Source organism: Schistocerca americana, chromosome 6 (genome assembly GCF_021461395.2).
Source record: "Schistocerca americana isolate TAMUIC-IGC-003095 chromosome 6, iqSchAmer2.1, whole genome shotgun sequence".
Lineage (NCBI taxonomy): Eukaryota > Metazoa > Arthropoda > Insecta > Orthoptera > Acrididae > Schistocerca > Schistocerca americana.
This window is the reverse complement of record NC_060124.1, coordinates 333671759-333689921: the sequence shown is the minus strand read 5'-3', so window position 1 is coordinate 333689921 and position 18163 is coordinate 333671759. Positions and strand designations below refer to the sequence as shown.

Here is an 18163-nt window from a genome sequence, read left to right as displayed (position 1 = left end):
CTTGATGGTGACCTCTTCCTCGCTTATGTCTCCATCCACACTGCTTTCCACATTAAGCACACAAACCACCAACAGTACCTGCATTTTGACATCTAGCATCCCTTCCATGCCAAAAAATTCTTCCCCGACAGATTGGCCACATGGGGACGGTGTATCTGCAGTGACTGGAGCTCCATTGCCCAGTCTGTTGTAGGTCTCACCAAGGCCTTCACAGAAAGACACTATCCTCCAGACCTAGTCCAGACCATGCCACATCCCCAATCCTCCCACCACCCCCAGGGAGCAGCTACAAAGGAGTGTCCCCTTCGCCACTCAATACCATTCTGAACTAGAACAACTGAACCATATTGTTTGCCAGGGCTGTCCTTTATCGTGCCCTGAAATAAGGGAACTCCTACCCAAGGTTCTTACCACCCCTCCTAAAGTGGTATTTTGTTGCCCACTCAACTTCCACAACATCCTAGTCCATCACCATGCCGCTCCCAATTCCAACCCCTTTCCACGGGGATTGTACCCCTGTGGATGTCCCAGATGCAAGACCTGCCTAATCTGCCTAATCAGCATTTGCTATTCTGTTCCTGTCACAGGCTTATCCTACCCCATCAAAAGTTGGGCCACTTGTGAAAGCAACCATGTCATATACCAGCTCTGCTGCAATCATTGCATAGCTTTTTATATTGGTATGACTACTTACTAGCTGTCCATTAGGATGAATGGCCACCACGGAATTGTGTAAGGAGAGCGAAGTGGACTACCCTGTGACACAACTTGCAGCTGAACACTTCTTTATTTTAATGGTTGCTTCACAACTCGAACCATGAGGTTTCTTCACCACCAGCTTTTCTGAACTGCACAGATGGGATTTGTCCTTACAATGCATTCTTTGCTCCTGAAATTCTCTCTGCCTCAATCTACAGCAACCTATTGTCCCCACACCCTCCATCCAACAGTTCCTGTCCCCTCTTACCCCCAACCAATTCACATTCCCTCACCATCATTGTGCATTGCTCTTTGCCAATGCACCCGCCAGTGTTTTCCCCTTCCCTGTTCCCTGCTTCTGTCCTTTTCCTCTCTTGCCACTCCCCCCCCCCCCCCCCCCCCCAGCCTTTCCACCTGTGCAAAAATGCATTTTCATTCTGAGTACTGGACAAGTACGCCCCTTTGTTCCGAAGATGTCGCCATCTTAGTTGTGCTATCGCGGACTGAGTTGTGTGCTTCATCCATTAGGCTACATAGGTTATTGTTGTAGACTAATGACTTCAGCTGGCTGGTAGAAAGTAGTTCATGGGGTAAAGATCAGGTGGCCCTAGTGCCACTGAATGTGGTTGTCACAGCCAGCCTACAAATCTTACCATTCCTTGCTTGAGTGATGTGTCACAGCAGGGCCATGATGCAGTGGCACACCATTCATTTTGATACACATTTGTTGACAAGCTAGCAGTGTAGACTGTCTCAAATGCTTTTCAGTGATGGAGGTATTGCTATGGAAAGATCTCGGTCCTTCAGCAGTAGGACAGGCAGTTCAGCATTTGTAGAAGCTGAGATGATTTGCTCTATTTGGAAGTTATCACACTCCTATATGTTGATTTATGAGGATGAGCCAGAAATTAATCCTCCCCTCCCCATCATTAAGTTGGTAATATAGTAATCATGAGTTTGGTGCAGTTCTACAAACCACCTACAGCTTACGGCATGACTGTATAAGTTTTTTGACATACGTAAAGGATCAACTTCTGTAATTGAATGCTTACTGCAGAAGTTGAAATGCCCTGTTGCCTTAGTGAATGGCTGCAGAAGGCAGCTTTTGGCATCAATACCGTTAGATAGTAAGTTTGTGACTGTAGAGAAAGTGAAGTGGCAGTTGGCAAAGTGAAGTGGCAGTTGGCTGATGCGACACAGTGTGGCCAACCAGCTACTGAAGTGACTACACACATCATCCTTCTGTTGACCGAATCATCCATGATGACCACTGGCTCACAACACATGAATTTTGTTGCCAGTTATCTGTTGGTAAATGCGGTGTAATAGAAATTGTTGTAAAACTGGGCTATGCAAAGATTTGTGGGCACTGGGTACTGAAGATGTTGACCAATCAGAATAAAGGGCCAAACGAAACAACTGCATCCAGTCCCTTGCACCATCAGATTTCCAGCTGTGTGGCCCACTCAAAGGAGCTTGTTGGGGGCAACCACTTTGAAGATAAAGAAATCTTGGAAAAACTCTGTGTACCAGTGGCTGAAGAAACAGGATGATGATTTATACTGCACAGGTAAACATGTGTGTGTTTCAAGGTGGAAAAGAACTGTGGACAAAGATGTTGGCTATTTTGAGAAGTGACAAATTGGCTGTGAATATTGTAGCTCTTCTATGATGATGTGCCATGTACTTTTCTTGAAAAATAAAAATGTAAAAATAGAAGGCATTACCATCTCACTGATCTTTGGAGCTAGGCATACAAATAATATTAATAATAATAATAATAATGATAATAATTTTAAAAACCTTCTAATTCTGGGAAAGGTTTTATGCTGAAATAAACTGATTAGTTTCACTAAGTGAACTGAGGTACTACATAGAATTCACAGTGGTAATCTGAGAACAGGGCCACCTGTATTGATGCAAGCAGCTGACTCTCTGTAAGGATAATCCATTCTGCCTTCACACTTCATCAGAAATTGCACAGTGTTGAAATCCCTCATTCTTGATAGTAATAGATTTCACCATTTGGAAGGGGACATTATGCTTAGATGTGTCAATTAATGTGTTGTGTACAGTTGAATATGTGTTACATATGTTACAGATACTTCACCATTTGCAGCCTCTGAGTTACTATGGCCAAGGCTAAGTTGATATTTACTAGTAATTGCTTGTGTAAGTTACCAGATATGTGACTCCATATTTAGAAAAGCTGTTGACATGATGTCTTCTGTGTTGAAGCAACCATCAATCAATTGTTCAGAATGCATTTTATTTATCTGCTGTGTTTGGACACTACACTTGTCCCAGTTCCTGGTCATTACTGGTTTTGGAATTCATCTCTTCCATTTAATTTCCTTGATGTCTTTGTCCTTTTAAGTTCTTGAGCTGCTGATTAAAAAAAGAGTATGAAATTTTCACACACATTGTTCAATTACTCTAACAGTAATTAAACATTTTTGTCACACTTGTCCAATATTTGTTATGTAAGGTATGCACAGTGATTAGCAATCCATATCTGGTTATTATATTTTGTATGTGCTGAATAATAAGTGATTTAAATGTAAAAGTTCTCTTAAAATGCGTTTTTATTGAGGTTTCAACATTGATTTAGAGTTTAGTAACCAAACCGTGTATGGTAACAAGTAATGTCATTTGTCAATGTCAGTGTAGAATGTTCTTTCGTCATTATCTTTCATTGTCTAGTAGCTTCATGTTTGAAATACAGAATCCTTGAAGTAAATGGTACGTTAATAACCTCGTTCCCCTGCCCCATCTCTCCCAAGGCTTACTGGGATCAGCTTCTCAGTAAACTTGTGAAGTTTGTTGTAAGAATGAGTCACAGTTTGAAAATATTTATAATATTATGAGAAGGAAACTTGCTACTCACCATATAGCAGAGATGCTGAGTCGCAGATAGGCACAACAAATTCAAGCTTTTCGGACGTTAAGGCCTTCATCAACAATACACACACACACATGTTGTCAAAGCCCTTAACGGCTGAAAGCTGTAATTGTGAAAGTCTTTTTGTTGTACCTCTCTGCGACTCAGCATCTCCACTATATGGTAACAACTTTCCTTCTCATAAAATAGTTACAGTCCATCTTGGATTTTCCAAAGTTTGAAAATATTAGTTAGATTCATGAATATAACACTGGAGGAAAAAATGGATTTAACCGTCAACAGCTTAATATTACTTTTACTTTAAAAAGGGAAGGGGAGATGCAAATTACCAGACATTAAAATCTTTCTCTCTATGGCAGTTGAAATTATTTTGAAAACAGGGCTAAGTTAGCTGTGTTTGACAATATGTTTCACTCCAAAGGTGAGTGAGTAGATACTGTGTGTTTGAATTACACTTATTACAGTTTATTGTAGCCCAGCTTAAAGTAAATGCCAATTATATAGCTGTATTTTCCATAAGAAAATATACATCTGTTGGCACTTTCTACATTAGTGACTTCTGGCACATAAGAGCCACAGAATAGATAAATAATTGAATATTACTTTTTAATTCCACAGCTGGGCCGTATTTACTTGGACATGCTTAATGTTTACAAAGTGATGAGTGAGAACATAAGTGCAGCTATAGCAGTGCATGGAGAAAGTGTAACAAAGCAACCTCTGATAAAGAGCATGAGGGTAGTGAAAAAGGAAACACTGAAGCTAATTTCAGACTGGATCAGCAGGTCAAATGACCATACTATGGTGAGTGGAGATAAGTGACCAGATTCAGTCAAAAATAACTTTAATTAGTCTCATACAGTCAATTGCTAGTAACAATTTATCACCAATATGTTGATTCATCATCCAGGTTCTTGAAAACTTCATTCCTCATTTGCTTGATGCTGTGTTGTTGGATTACCAACGAACGGCTGTACCATCTGCAAGAGAACCTGAGGTACTGAGTGCAATGGCCACCATTGTCAATAAATTGGAAGGTCATATTACAAGTGAAGTTCCAAAAATATTTGACGCTGTATTTGAATGTACACTGGAAATGATCAACAAAGACTTTGAAGAGTATCCAGAACATAGGACAAATTTTTTCCTGCTGTTGCAAGTAAGATACTGAAAAACCACAACTCATTTAACTCTTCCTTTTGTTTATCCCTGTTACTATACAACTGACTGATTTTTCCACTGGTTGCAGGCTGTAAATAATCACTGCTTTCCAGCTTTCCTGAGTATACCACCTGCTCAGTTTAAATTGGTGTTAGATTCAATAATTTGGGCATTCAAGCATACCATGAGGAATGTTGCTGACACAGGACTGCAGGTCAGTTATCAGTCAGTATTTGATAGTTTCTGGTGATGTTAATTACATATTTACAAATTGAAAAAAGAGGTAAATATAAATCTTATGAGTTTTGTTACAGATCTTATATCAGTTACTTCAAAATGTGGAGCAGCATGACCAAGCAGCACAGAGCTTCTACCAGACATATTTCACTGATATTCTACAGCACATTTTTTCAGTAGTTACTGACACATCACATGCTGCAGGTAATCAGACTAAACATATTGCATGCGGGGAAACATGGCACAGGCAAACGAAAAATTTTTTTGAAAAACTTTTTTTTACTTTGATAGCTGATTTTTATGAGCTGAATCCAAGTCTAGCTTTAGTTTTTTTTGTATCACCTATAGTTTTTGAGTGGTATTGTTTTTATTATATAGAATAAAAATCCTCTGCTATACAGTAAACAGGAAAATTAATGAAACACTTTGTTACAACACAAGCATGATTTGTATTGACAGTGAGCTACTTAAAAGAATGATATGTGTTAATAGAGGTTTCACTTGCCAGCTGGAATTGGTTTGTATTTTCTTTCTCCTTTTTCTTTGAAGTTTCTTGTGTAGCTTTCTCTACAATGAGTCGTTTGCTGAACTTCTCGGTGAAGTAACCAACAATAGTTGCCCATCATGTTGGTGTTCCAGTGGCCTTGGTAGTGTTTTTCCATCACTTTAATGTCCTGGTGGAAACGCTCTCCTTGCTCCTCACTAACATCTTCCATATTGCTCGGGAAGTAATCAAAGTGACTGTTCAAAAAGTGAACTTTCAGGCTCATTAAATATCCTAAACTTTTAAACTTCTTTAACATTGTAGCTATAATAGAAACATATTCTGGATCTTTTTGATGTACTAAGAACTTGTAATGACTTGCTTGAATGATACCCATGCTTCTTTCTCATTTAAAGTCATTGTGGATTCGAAGTTATCATCAAATATTAATTTTCTAATGTCAGGTCCGACAAAGACGCCTTCTTTTAGTTTAGCTTCTGAGAGGTGTGGAAACTTTTGCCAGAGATATTTAAAACATGGTCCATGTTTAGGCAAAGCCATTACAAACTGTTTCATTAGGCCTAACTTTATATGTAGAGGTGGTAGGAGTGCTTTTTTTGGATCCACAAGGTTTTTGCGTAGAATGTTCTTATCACCAGGTTTTAAAGACTCATTTACAGGCCAATTCTTTCTGCACCAGTGTTGATGCGTGGCTCTACTGTCCTATTCATGCAAGAAACTTGGAAATTTGGTAAAGCCACATTACAGACCAAGGAGCATGCACGTTACTTTTAGATCGCCACATATCATCCAACCATGAGCAGAATAGCCTATTTTATTTAGCACTATTTCTAGGTTTTCATAGCTGTCTTTCATATATACAGAATGTCCAACAGTTATAGATGCATACATGTTACCATTGTGTAATAAAACAGCCTTTAAACTAGTTTTGGATGAATGTATAAACAGCCTCCAGTCTTCCTTTTTTGTATTCAATTCCAAACTCATTCATCAGACTTGGAATGTCTGAGCAGTACACTAAATCATCTTCTCATTGAAAAAACTTGGAAAATTGCTGCTCTCTCTTTCTATACATGTATATGCTGGTTCCAACTGTCAGTAAGTTCTTTTATTTTAATTTGGAGCCAAGCAATTCAGCTTTTTATTTCATTTACCCCAGATCCCTAACCAAATCGTTAAGCTTGGTTTGACTAAACAATTTGGGCTCTAAACTTTCTGTATTACAATGGAATTCATAATCATCTGGTTCATCTAAATCACATTGTACATCAGGAAATACTTCTGTTGGAATAAAATTTAAATCATCTGGTGGTTCAGGAACTGGCAAATCTACACCATGCCCTACTGGCCAGATGGCGGGTGGAAGGTTAGGGTAGCTTATTACCTTCTCGTTTTTTTGAATTATGACCAGTAATATTAACACTGCAAAAGTATCAATCATTAGAATGATTTCTTGGCTTCCTCCATATCATAGGAACAGCAAATATAAAGGCTTTTTCCTCCTTTTTGGACCATTTTCTCAGATTTTCAACACGCACATAACATACCTTATGCGGCGCCCGAGATTTATGTTGTTGACCTAGTTTAGATCCAAAGTATTATAGCTAAACCTTTTTCACGAAGTCTGTAATGTTTATTTGATGTTTTTAATCACAAATTCACCACAAATATAAAAAAAAACTGTCAACAAAGTTTTTATAACCACCATTAGACGTTGTACTGAGCACATGTACAGGAAACGGGAAAGTGAGGTTAGGTTGACAGTAAACAAAACACCATCTGTTAACACAAAAATAGAATCAACATTTTTTTTTTTTTCCAGCAAATGTTTTTGGCAGTGCTACCAATGTCATCTACATTCATTACACCTCATAAAAGCTGTTTTTTAAGTTACTTAATTTAATACATTTAACTGTAAAATGTGAAGAAATGGTGGGTGATACAGTTTTTTAAGTATCATATTTGGATTTCCCACCCTAAAAAACATAAGAATAAGGTATTTTCTGCAAAAAAGTTTTTCCATCATTGGCCTGTGTTATTAAAACCAAAGAGCAATACCTACCATGATTTAGTGGTGATGGCAACAGTAAAACAGGTTATTCAAAAAAATTAAAAAAAAATGGCGCACTTTTATTACATGTAATAAAGCAATAGATAATTGTACATAAGAATATTCATTTAAAAACTACTAACTACATATTTACAAGTCTGTCGTATTTTGCTGTAGTGTTTACAAAGAAAAATAGCTACCAGAATTTTTTAAAACTGTGATTTGGAAGGATGAATACCTATGATATTGGGCAATGAGATATTGAGTAGAAAGTTTATCAGTTACGGAACTTCCGTTGCATGACAACACAAGTTTTGGAGCAGTGATATGTTGTTTGTATTTTCTTTTAAGCTGATTAAATTTGTTGTTTTTAGGTAACTATATTGCTCTAGTAAATATTTTGGGAACAACAAAAATAAGTCATTAGCAATTTACAGACCAAGAATCGAGAAGAATGCATAAGAAACAAAAGACAGGCGAGTAATCATCTTCTGGCACTCCAGAGCCGATAGAAAATAGCCAGTTAGTGGATTGGGATGTTGCACGGGTCACACCAATATTCAAGAAAGGTAGTTGGAGTAATCCACTAAATTACAGGCCCATATCGTTAATGTCGATATGCAGCAGGATTTTTTAACATATATTGTGTTCAAACATTATGAATTACCTCAAAGAAAACTACTGTCACACAGTCAACGTGGGTTTAGAAAACATTGTTCCTGTGAAACACAACTAGCTCCTTATTCACATGAAGTGTTAAGAGTGCTATTGACAAGGGATTTCAGATCGATTCCATATTTCTGGATTTCCGGAAGGCTTTTGATACTGTTCCACACAAGCAGCTTGTAGTGAAATTGCGTGCTTATGGAATATCATCTGAACTGTGTGACTGGATTTGTGATTTCCTGTCAGAGAGGTCACAGTTCATAGTAATTGATGGAAAGTCATTGAGTAAAACAGAAGTGATTTCTGGCGTTCCCAAAGGAAGTGTTATAGGCCCTTTGCTGTTCCTTATCTATGTAAACGATTTGGGAGACAATCTGAGCAGCCGTCTTAGGTTGTTTGCAGATGACACTGTCATTTATCGACTAATAAAGTCATCAAAAGAACAAAACAAATTGCAAAACGCATTAGAAAACATATCTGAATAGTGTGAAAATTGGCAGTTGACCCTAAACAATGAAAAGTGTGAGGTCATCCACATGAGTACTAAAAGGAATTAAACTAAAAGCCATAAATTCAATTAAATACCGAGGTATTACAATTACGAACAACTTGAATTGGAAGGAACACATAGAAAATGTTGTGGGGAAGGCTAACCAAAGACTGCGTTTTATTGACAGGACGCTTAGAAAATGTAACAGATCTAGTAAGGAGATTGCCTACACTATATTTGTCCGTCCTCTTTTAGAATATTGCTGCACGGTGTGGGATCCTTACCAGATAGAACTGATGGAGTACATCAAAAAAGTTCAAAGAAGGGAAACACATTTTGTATTATCGCGAAATATGGGAGAGAGTGTCACACGTGGGCTGGTCATCATTAAGAGAGAGGCATTTTTTGTTGCGACAGGATCTTCCAATCACCATCTTTCTCCTCTGAATGCGAAAATATTTTGTTGACACCGACCTACATAGGGAGAAACGATCACCACGATAAAATTAGGGAAATCAGAGCTCGTACGGGAAGATTTAGATGTTCGTTCTCTCCGCGCACTATACGAGATTGGAATAAATAGCGAATTGTGAACGTGGTTTGATGAACCATCTGCCAGGCACTTAAATGTGATTTGCAGAGTATCCACGTAGATTATTAGCAAACCCGGCAGTGCTTCACAACTGCTAAAAGTTTATGGGAATTGGTCAGAAGTCCTAATCTCATTCTGCCCCTATCTTAGTCCATCCCCTCCTCCTTCCCCCATTCTGTCTATCCTCCCCTCCTCTCCCCCTCTCTCTGTCAGTTTCCTCCTCCCCTCTCTCTGTCCATTTCCTCCTCCCCTCCCTCTGTCCGTTTCCTCCTCCCCCTCTTTGTCTGTCTCCTCTCCCGCCCTCTCTCTGGCCTTGGACCTTGTTTATTGTTATTGTAACGAAACCTTGATTGGGGGTTGAAGTCATGTAAAGTGAATGGGAATATGGTTGGTATCACTGGGACACAGAATATGAGAGAGACTTTTCCAGCTGGTGGATTTGTGAGGATAGTAGCTTCAGTGACAGTATTTTTCATACTTTTAATTTGTGAATAGGTAGAAGTACAACATTTTGGACAATTCACATTCCATAGTAGTATTCTAATCATAAGCTGAATAACCTGTGAAAATTACTTTCCTTTTTTCTGTTAAAACAACTGTGAGCAAGAAAACACATCACGCTTTTGATGCTTTTAAACTGTAATATAAAGAGGAAGAACATATTTGAGAAAAACAGTTTTGCTAATCATTCCCTGCTACCCTAGGGAAAACTGACTGTGAAAAAGTGAATGAAACCACACATTTTCACAGCACAGCACAATGCAGTGCAGAATTTTCTTTCTCACTGTCAGTTAAACAGAAAACCTACAAATTGTTGTTAAAAATGTAGGCTATATCAGTATGAATTTTTTAGAGCTTCATGAAAAAATTGGAAGTAAAGTGGTCAAACACTGTTCAAGATTTTTGCTAACAGTGTATCCTTATTGTACAGGGTGTTCCAGCAAGGAACCAATTCGTCGTTCATTACAGACACACTATGAAAGAAAGAAACACAATGCAATACTGGATAGTGGAAGGTTCAGAGTTTTGTGTTCGCACAGGCACTGTACCATACACTCAACATGAGCATGATGCATTGCTTGAGGAACATCGGAATGGTAGTCCATTTCATTCCACACTTTGAATCAACAGATCCCTGTTTATTGAATGAACAGCTTCAATAATTTGATTTTCCAGCTCTTGAAGACTAGCTGCCGTAAGTGGGATTAAGACCCTGTGTTTCATGTACACCCACAGAAAAAAATCATAAGGTGTGAGCACTGGTGACCTGGCAGCCCAAAAGCAATGAACAATATCTTGTTGTACACTTCTCCCAAACCACCATTATGGGATGATGATGGTGTTAAGATAACGCCACACCTCAAAGTGAAACCAAGATAGGGTGCTTTCATGCATAAAAATGGAATACTGGAATCTTCGTGGTAGTGGCAGAATTAGTCGTTTCCTCATGTCCAGGAATTACATTCCTGTCATTGTTTCCTCCACAAGAAAAAGAAAGGTCAATAAACTTTGTGAATCAAAAGGCTTAAAACACATTCAGTTTCGGTGAGTCTCCTTGATGATAATTGTCGACGACACCAGGATTTTGTGATGCCCCCAAACCCTTACATTATAGCAGTTTACTTTATACATTAGATGAAATATCGATTTGTCCAAAAAGGTGAAGTTATTCAGAAAAAGTGTCCTCTACCATATACCGGAAAATTGAAATGTGGAATTTGTACCTTCTGTTATAGTTGCTGGGATTCAGTAATTGCAACTTGTAAGGCTTGATATGCAGGCGTTGTTTCGGAACACACCATGCTTTTATCTGAGGAAGTTGAAGTTCCAGGCCTGCCCATCTTGTGGACTTGCGGGAGCTCCATTTGAACGCATCTCAGATACACTCAAAATTTACATCAGGTGTGCGTAGCTGACCAGTGCTCTTTCCTTTGCATGTGCAAGCGGCTTCCAAGAATTCTGTATACAAGTCATAAATCTGTTTGTGGAGATGCAACTTCTTGCTGAATCAGTGACAGAATGCACGCTGCACTTGAACACTCTATTAACTTTGTGCAAATTCCAAAACACAAAGGATTTCTCTTGTGATGTAGTTGCCATTTTGCTACAAACAGCAGCACAGCTGTGTCAACCCTCAGAATCTTCCTCTCTACAGTGAAATGCACAATGTGTTTTTATCTTCTGTCTCAGGATTTCTATAACAATGTTTCCCCTTTATATATTGCATATATATTTAAAAAATATGTAGTTCATATCCATCCAAACATTTATTAGAGAATCGTGAAAAATTTGAATTAATCAGTCAAGAACTTTGAGATGTGTGCTAAATATGTTTACCCTTCATGTATTACATATGTAAATTTGTATATTAGATATATTTAAAAATATGTTTTCCATGGCCATCCGAGTGTTTGTTTGAGTGATATGTAAAAATTTCATATAAATTGGTCAAGAACTTTTTGAGAGTTTTGATAAACAACTTGTTTTTATATAAGTGTAGACCGTAACAAGTCACACTTCTTAAAAATTGTATAGTGTGACTGCTTATAGCAATTTTTATTTTCAATTGAGACTACAATACTTCAAAAACAGGCTTGTCAGATACCTCGTACTGTGTGGTTGCTGTCCACAATGGAATGAACTTTTCCCCCATCCCCTTATTCTGTCGCCATGTCTCTGTTGCAGTCAGACTTCTGTCCTTTCGTGGGGAGGAAATTTGCAAAACCGTGGATCCAAATCGTATTGTACTCTGTTTTACATGCTCAGTTCTAAGAGGCTGTTTTTATGTTGTACAAACTCTTCTCACCTTTTACTGAGAATGTGATGATAGAATACTCGGCTCATTCAGCAAGCTGGTATTGATTGACCAACATTTGATTTGTCTTCCTTTTGTCTCTTTCATTGTTTTACAGTTTTTATTAGTTCATATTATTGCTCATTTTGATTAATGTATTGTGATATATGTTTCAAGTTGATGAATGGTAATAATCTGTTCAGATAGTTTACAGGAATGTGACTAGGTAGAGTCATCCAAATCAGTGTATATTTCAATGAGTAAACCTCCTCATCATTATCAAGTGCTGTTGAGAAGATTATCCATTGAAACAAGACTGATTTGCACTATTTTACGTAGCTGTATTTAAATAACTATTCAGTGTATACACTGGGAGGAGCTTAAAAGTTAAAGAATCTGTTGGCTGTGGATTTTGGAAGAAGTCTTGTTCATAGTTTGCTTAGTCTTATACGTGCTTTCTCCAGTTAATCTGTTTGCAGCTGTTTTCTGCCTAGTTGGATTTATCTTGCCAAATTGCTCCAGATAGATGCTTCCAGATATTTAATAATTGTGACTTATTCTACTGTTTGATAATGGTTTGCTTTCAAAATAATGGGGTGTTCAGGATGGTTTAGGCATTACATTCATTCAACTATTTAAGTATGAGTGCTTTGATTTCAATGTCATGTGGCTAAAAGACAACAACAGTAGTTTTGCTGTAGTTGAGTATATGCCATGAGAAATTGAAACATGTGAGAAAGATTTTGAAAATCATCAGTTGAGGTGAGATTTGTTTTACTTTCTGATGGCTCTGAAAGATTTTTAGAAATCAAGTTCTTTGATTCATTTGTAACTATTAAAGGAATGACAGATGAGTGTTTTGAGTTTATCAAGAGGTTGTTATTGTTATTAGAATAAGAGAAGTTACTTATTCTTGTGTGTTTTAAATCCCAGCACATTTATTGAAGGGCCGAAATGCACAGACAAAACACTGCAGGGTGTGCTTTTGATATTTTTATGCTACGCAATAAACCATTACATACAAACATTCTGCATACCACAGAAGGGTTCTGTTTCAAACTGCTGCTATATGTAAGTTAAGTAGGTGTAGCATGGTTTTTTCCCTGTATTCTAAATACGGGAGCATGCTTTTTACAGTACCTGCATCACTTCAAGCAGATTTCCCACTGCTATACAAAATTTTACGAAGGGGAGTATTTCTAAGAATGGCGAGCTTGGCACTTAGTTAAGTACAAAAATCACAATGAAAGTTACCTTAATCATTAGGTTGTCAAGAGAGCTTTTCAAAACCAAGCACAATTGTAATATATTGATACAATATTATTGTGGTCTAATTTCAGGTCTGAATATGCATGCAACTATTTTGGCCTATATGTTTACCCTAGTGGAGATGGGGCGGATCACTGTGCCCCTTGGAAATTCACCAGATAATGTGCTTGTTGTTCAGGAGTTTGTTGCAAGTCTTCTTCGCGCAGCATTCCCACACCTAACGGATAATCAAATAAAGATAACTGTGCAGGGGCTTTTTAACCTTGATCAAGACATACCCGCATTCAAAGAACATCTGAGAGACTTCCTTGTACAAATTAGGGTAAGTATTCTGCTAATTATTTCCAATAATAAATACATGCACAATATTATGTGCTTTATATCTAAAAACAAAGATGATGAGACTTACCAAACAAAAGCGCTGGCAGGTCGATAGACACACAAACAAACACAAACATACACACAAAATTCCAGCTTTCGCAACAAACGGTTGCTTCATCAGGAAAGAGGGAAGGAGAGGGAAAGACGAAAGGATGTGGGTTTTAAGGGAGAGGGTAAGGAGTCATTCCAATCCCGGGAGCGGAAAGACTTACCTTAGGGGGAAAAAAGGACAGGTATACACTCGCACACTGTGTGTGTGTGTGTGTGTGTGTGTGTGTGTGTGTGTGTGTGTGTGTGCGTGCGCGCGCGCGCGCGCGAGTGTATACCTGTCCTTTTTTCCCCCTAAGGTAAGTCTTTCCGCTCCCGGGATTGGAATGACTCCTTACCCTCTCCCTTAAAACCCACATCCTTTCGTCTTTCCCTCTCCTTCCCTCTTTCCTGATGAAGCAGCCGTTTGTTGCAAAAGCTTGAATTTTGTGTGTATGTTTGTGTTTGTTTGTGTGTCTATCGACCTGCCAGCGCTTTTGTTTGGTAAGTCTCATCATCTTTGTTTTTAGATATATTTTTCCCACGTGGAATGTTTCCCTCTATTATATTCATATTATGTGCTTTGCTTGATGAAAATTGAATGTATAAAGCTTATTGCTTGTGGGGGGGAAAAGTTACACCTTACCAGCTTGCAATGAGATAAGTGTTAAGAAATTCATGTTATAATTGTATAAGATTTTCTTTGCTTTTCAAACATTGCCATGTAAGATTTTTGAGATATTACTTTTGTCTTTTATCTGTAGCTATTGAGTACATAAGGCCAAGTCATGTACGTTTCCATTTTGCTCGGTACACAGAAGTATTTCTATCCAGTTCTGCAAAAGTACTATCAGTTTTCTGTGTGTTAGTGTTATTTTTGAGTGGTATCTTAAACAAATTTCTGTTTTCATTCTTCTTGATTTCTCATTATTTTATCATCCACAGTCTTTACCAGTTCAACTGTTATCAGAGTAATTCCAACAAATGTAACTACTACTGCCTACCATAGCAGTGACTCAACCTGCTAACCTTGGTTTAAGTAACCTATGTTGTATTACTTCATTGCTGTAGCTTCTTCTAAACGTCTCTTCTTATGAACTGATATCTGTTCATGGTACTGGGATATCTAAAATGTGAAAACATGATATGTGACTATAGGTGTCCGCAAGAAGGGGTTCTTCCCCTCCCCCAACCTGCAGCCCAGAAGCTGGATTATAATAGAGTTTTCATTCATTATAGCATTCTCATACACTTCCAGAAGAGAAGGTCTCTAGGATATAATAAGTTTTTTGTGGCATCTGTAAAATTTAGTTCTTGCGAAATGATATGCTTTGAAACCAAACAATTCATTTATATAAAAAATTGCAATTTTACAGTGTTTCCCCACACGCTGGATAAATTTCTGCAGGCATGACTCTTTTCTGTGACTTGATCTCATATTTGGTATTTGTATTACATTGCATCTACAATGAGTAGCAAGGAAGAGTAGCAACCTGCCCCACCTTATTTCTCATTATGACATTTATGTGGCCTCAACTCTCTTTTCTTAGCAGTGTACAAATAATGTATGCACGTTTCATTACTCAGCTAACTCCATAAAGCACCAGTTTGTTTACTACTAATTTCTCATATTTATTTGCAGGAATACACAGGTGAAGACGATTCAGATTTGTTCCTAGAAGAACGAGAAGCAGCTTTGCTCCAGGCCCAGGAAGAAAAGAGGCGAATTCAGATGTCAGTTCCTGGCATTTTAAATCCTCATGAAATGCCAGAAGAGATGCAGGACTGAAGAAGTCTGCAATCTAAGTAGACTGAAGTGTAATACGAGCGAAATATAAACTATCAGTAGATTTAAAAAGAAAAATGATTGTGCTTTTTGGCATTTGATAGGACCAATGGAAAGGGAAAACAGAGGAAACTATTAGTTCAGTGTTCAGTGAAATATTTGAAAAGCTAGGTAATCTGTCAAGTTGCTGATGTTTTGTAAGAAGCTGGCCATTCCATGTATCTCAGCCTTGAAATGGAGGTTATGTAATAAGTTTGCCCATTATATCATTAGCTTCAACAAGCTTTTGCTTTTGGTCAACATCTCATTGTGGCATGAAAAGATGCTCCTTTGTGGCAATACAAATATTTTTGTATGTAGTGAAACCTCCAAAAATGATAGTCTGTATTTGTAATGTGTGTGTGTATGCACAGTTACATTTATCAGCTTGTCCATCTTTTTGAAGGCCATTGGTTTTACCAGGCTATAAGTCTGAAATGAAAACCGTGAACTCTCAACCCATCTCATTTACAGCTAGCACTCAGTGTTGTTTTCCGTTATTTATTTTTCATAAAATTTTCCCAGTAAAACTAAGAGCCAGCGGATTATTTCTTTGACAGATTTTTATGCTGAAATATCTCAGTAACAAATGAGATGATCAGCAAATGACATTTGTTGAGAAAGAATCTTAAGTTGGACTTTAACCATGGATGATTGTAAATGTTGTGAACTTGAAATAATGTGTGGAGGACTAGATTATTGTTTCGTGTTTCTTGTTCATGCTGTATAAATTGCCCTCTGTGAGGAGCAGTGTTGGTGTGTAAACAGTTTCATCTATGGACACTTGTGAATTCAGTGGCTTAGAAACTGTGAAGGTATATAAACATTTGAGTCAGTAACAGTGGTTTGGTATGTGTGCGTGTTCATGATTGCATTCACATGTGAATGGTCTTGTTTTGTATAAATGGTTGTATTTTTATTTTGTCTGTTTTCATTTGTAATTAAGAATGTGTGCTGTTCTCTACAATTCATACACCCTTGTAATGTAGATTTCAGAGGTGATTTTTGAATATGTTTGTTACTTTTGTTCAGTTACCTTATTTCTGAGAGTGGAGAAAATTGCATTTCTGTGACATACAGGCATTTCATTTTTAACATTTTTTAGTGTTACTTTTGTTCCATAGTTATTTAGTTATAATGTTACAGTTAGGTAGCTGAAACTGAAAAAAGAAACCCTAATTCCCATAAATATACTTGAGTACCATGTGTTCACACTGTGCTTAGAGATTAACACTCCAGATATGTTAGGTACTTCTTTGTGTAAAGCTTTAATGAGGATGGTTTGTGTACATTGCAGTTTGTAAATTGTTATGTCAAGACAGTATTTGAAATAATACAAAAGAAATAATATATAGTTCCAACAATCTGTAAATAGGTATGATGTGAAAATGACGCTTTTTTATTTTGTGTTTGCTCTTTCAAGGGTGTTAAAATTTCAGCTTCTCTCCAAGTCATGCGCAAAAGAGAATATAACGCATTGGTTACTGGAAGAATCTATCATATGGAAAAGTTTCCTAGATAGTGTAATTTACTTTTGATGACTGTGTGTGAAGATTGTATGTTGCTGTTGTATAGTGTCCCTGAATGTGTTGATGGATGCAGATTCCTTGTGTAAATCTTTGCTGTTTTTAGAAGGAAAATAATTTTTTTAATCTTTCTTCCTATTTCTTGAAATTCATCTTTTGTTATGTGCTCATGGTAGTTCACTGTTTTAGCAATGGTTGTGAAGGAAGTCTTTAAGTCTGACAGTTTACGAGATTCCTTCATCAACTCTTCATTTGTGAAAGCAACAAGAGTTGCATTTAATGAACCACACCTGCGTACTTATTTTCCATTATTGACTTTTCTCTCATTTATGCCTTATGATGGATGTTTTAGTGATTAAAATTACTTTGAAAATGTTATCATGAATAGCGATTTTTGGACTAACTTGCTTGGGGTATCAGTTATAGGTTTCATGTAGAGAAACCTATCTGGAAGCAAGGAGAGAGAATTTGGACAGCCGTTGATCATATTTGAGCTAATTATTGATTGTATGTGTACGCCTTAGTGGAAAAAAGAAGGAAAGTAAGGATAGCACACAGAATGCATGAGAAACTGTTGGACAATTTGAGCAGTTGCTTCAGGTAGCCCTTTGCTTCTGTTCTAAGAAGAAAAGGAATGTTCTGCCCATGTTGCCCAGAGTTTGCGGAGTGTAAGCTTGAATTTGTAGGAAGCTCTTTGTGAGAAATAAGTTAATAAAATTATTTTACAGTTAATCACAATTTTTATCCTTAAGCTTAGAACACTGGTTTCCTGTATCAATCTTCCCTTGGTTGCCTGTTTTAATCAAAAGGTTTTTTTATAACAAAATATGAGCATCAGAACTGTAGACGACAATAAATTCTTGCCAAGAATTTGTTGTATGCAGCTGAGAGCAGATAACTTAGCTGTGCAGGTTTAGAAGAGGAATTGAATTCTGTGGAGTGTGGCACATTTATACAGGTGTTGAAATCCACTGGAGCAAAAGGAAGTCATTTTGCAGGTGAGTGATGCTAGGCCATTTTTATAGATTACTAGTGAGTC

The 18163-nt window shown here is 37.4% G+C and overlaps 1 protein-coding gene across 2 annotated transcripts in view; it reads left to right on the top strand.

The window, feature by feature from the left end:
* Nucleotides 1–17856, top strand: part of LOC124619217 (exportin-1) — a 136267-nt gene extending 118411 nt beyond the window's left edge. For both annotated transcript variants that reach the window (XM_047145436.1, XM_047145437.1), the window contains exons 15-20: nucleotides 4220–4405; nucleotides 4512–4760; nucleotides 4851–4976; nucleotides 5077–5203; nucleotides 13437–13687; nucleotides 15416–17856. In XM_047145436.1, the coding sequence (XP_047001392.1) occupies nucleotides 4220–4405; nucleotides 4512–4760; nucleotides 4851–4976; nucleotides 5077–5203; nucleotides 13437–13687; nucleotides 15416–15562 (1086 nt within the window). In that variant the 3' untranslated portion in view covers nucleotides 15563–17856. The remainder of the gene's footprint in view (nucleotides 1–4219; nucleotides 4406–4511; nucleotides 4761–4850; nucleotides 4977–5076; nucleotides 5204–13436; nucleotides 13688–15415) is intronic.
* The last annotated feature ends 307 nt before the right edge of the window (nucleotides 17857–18163 follow it).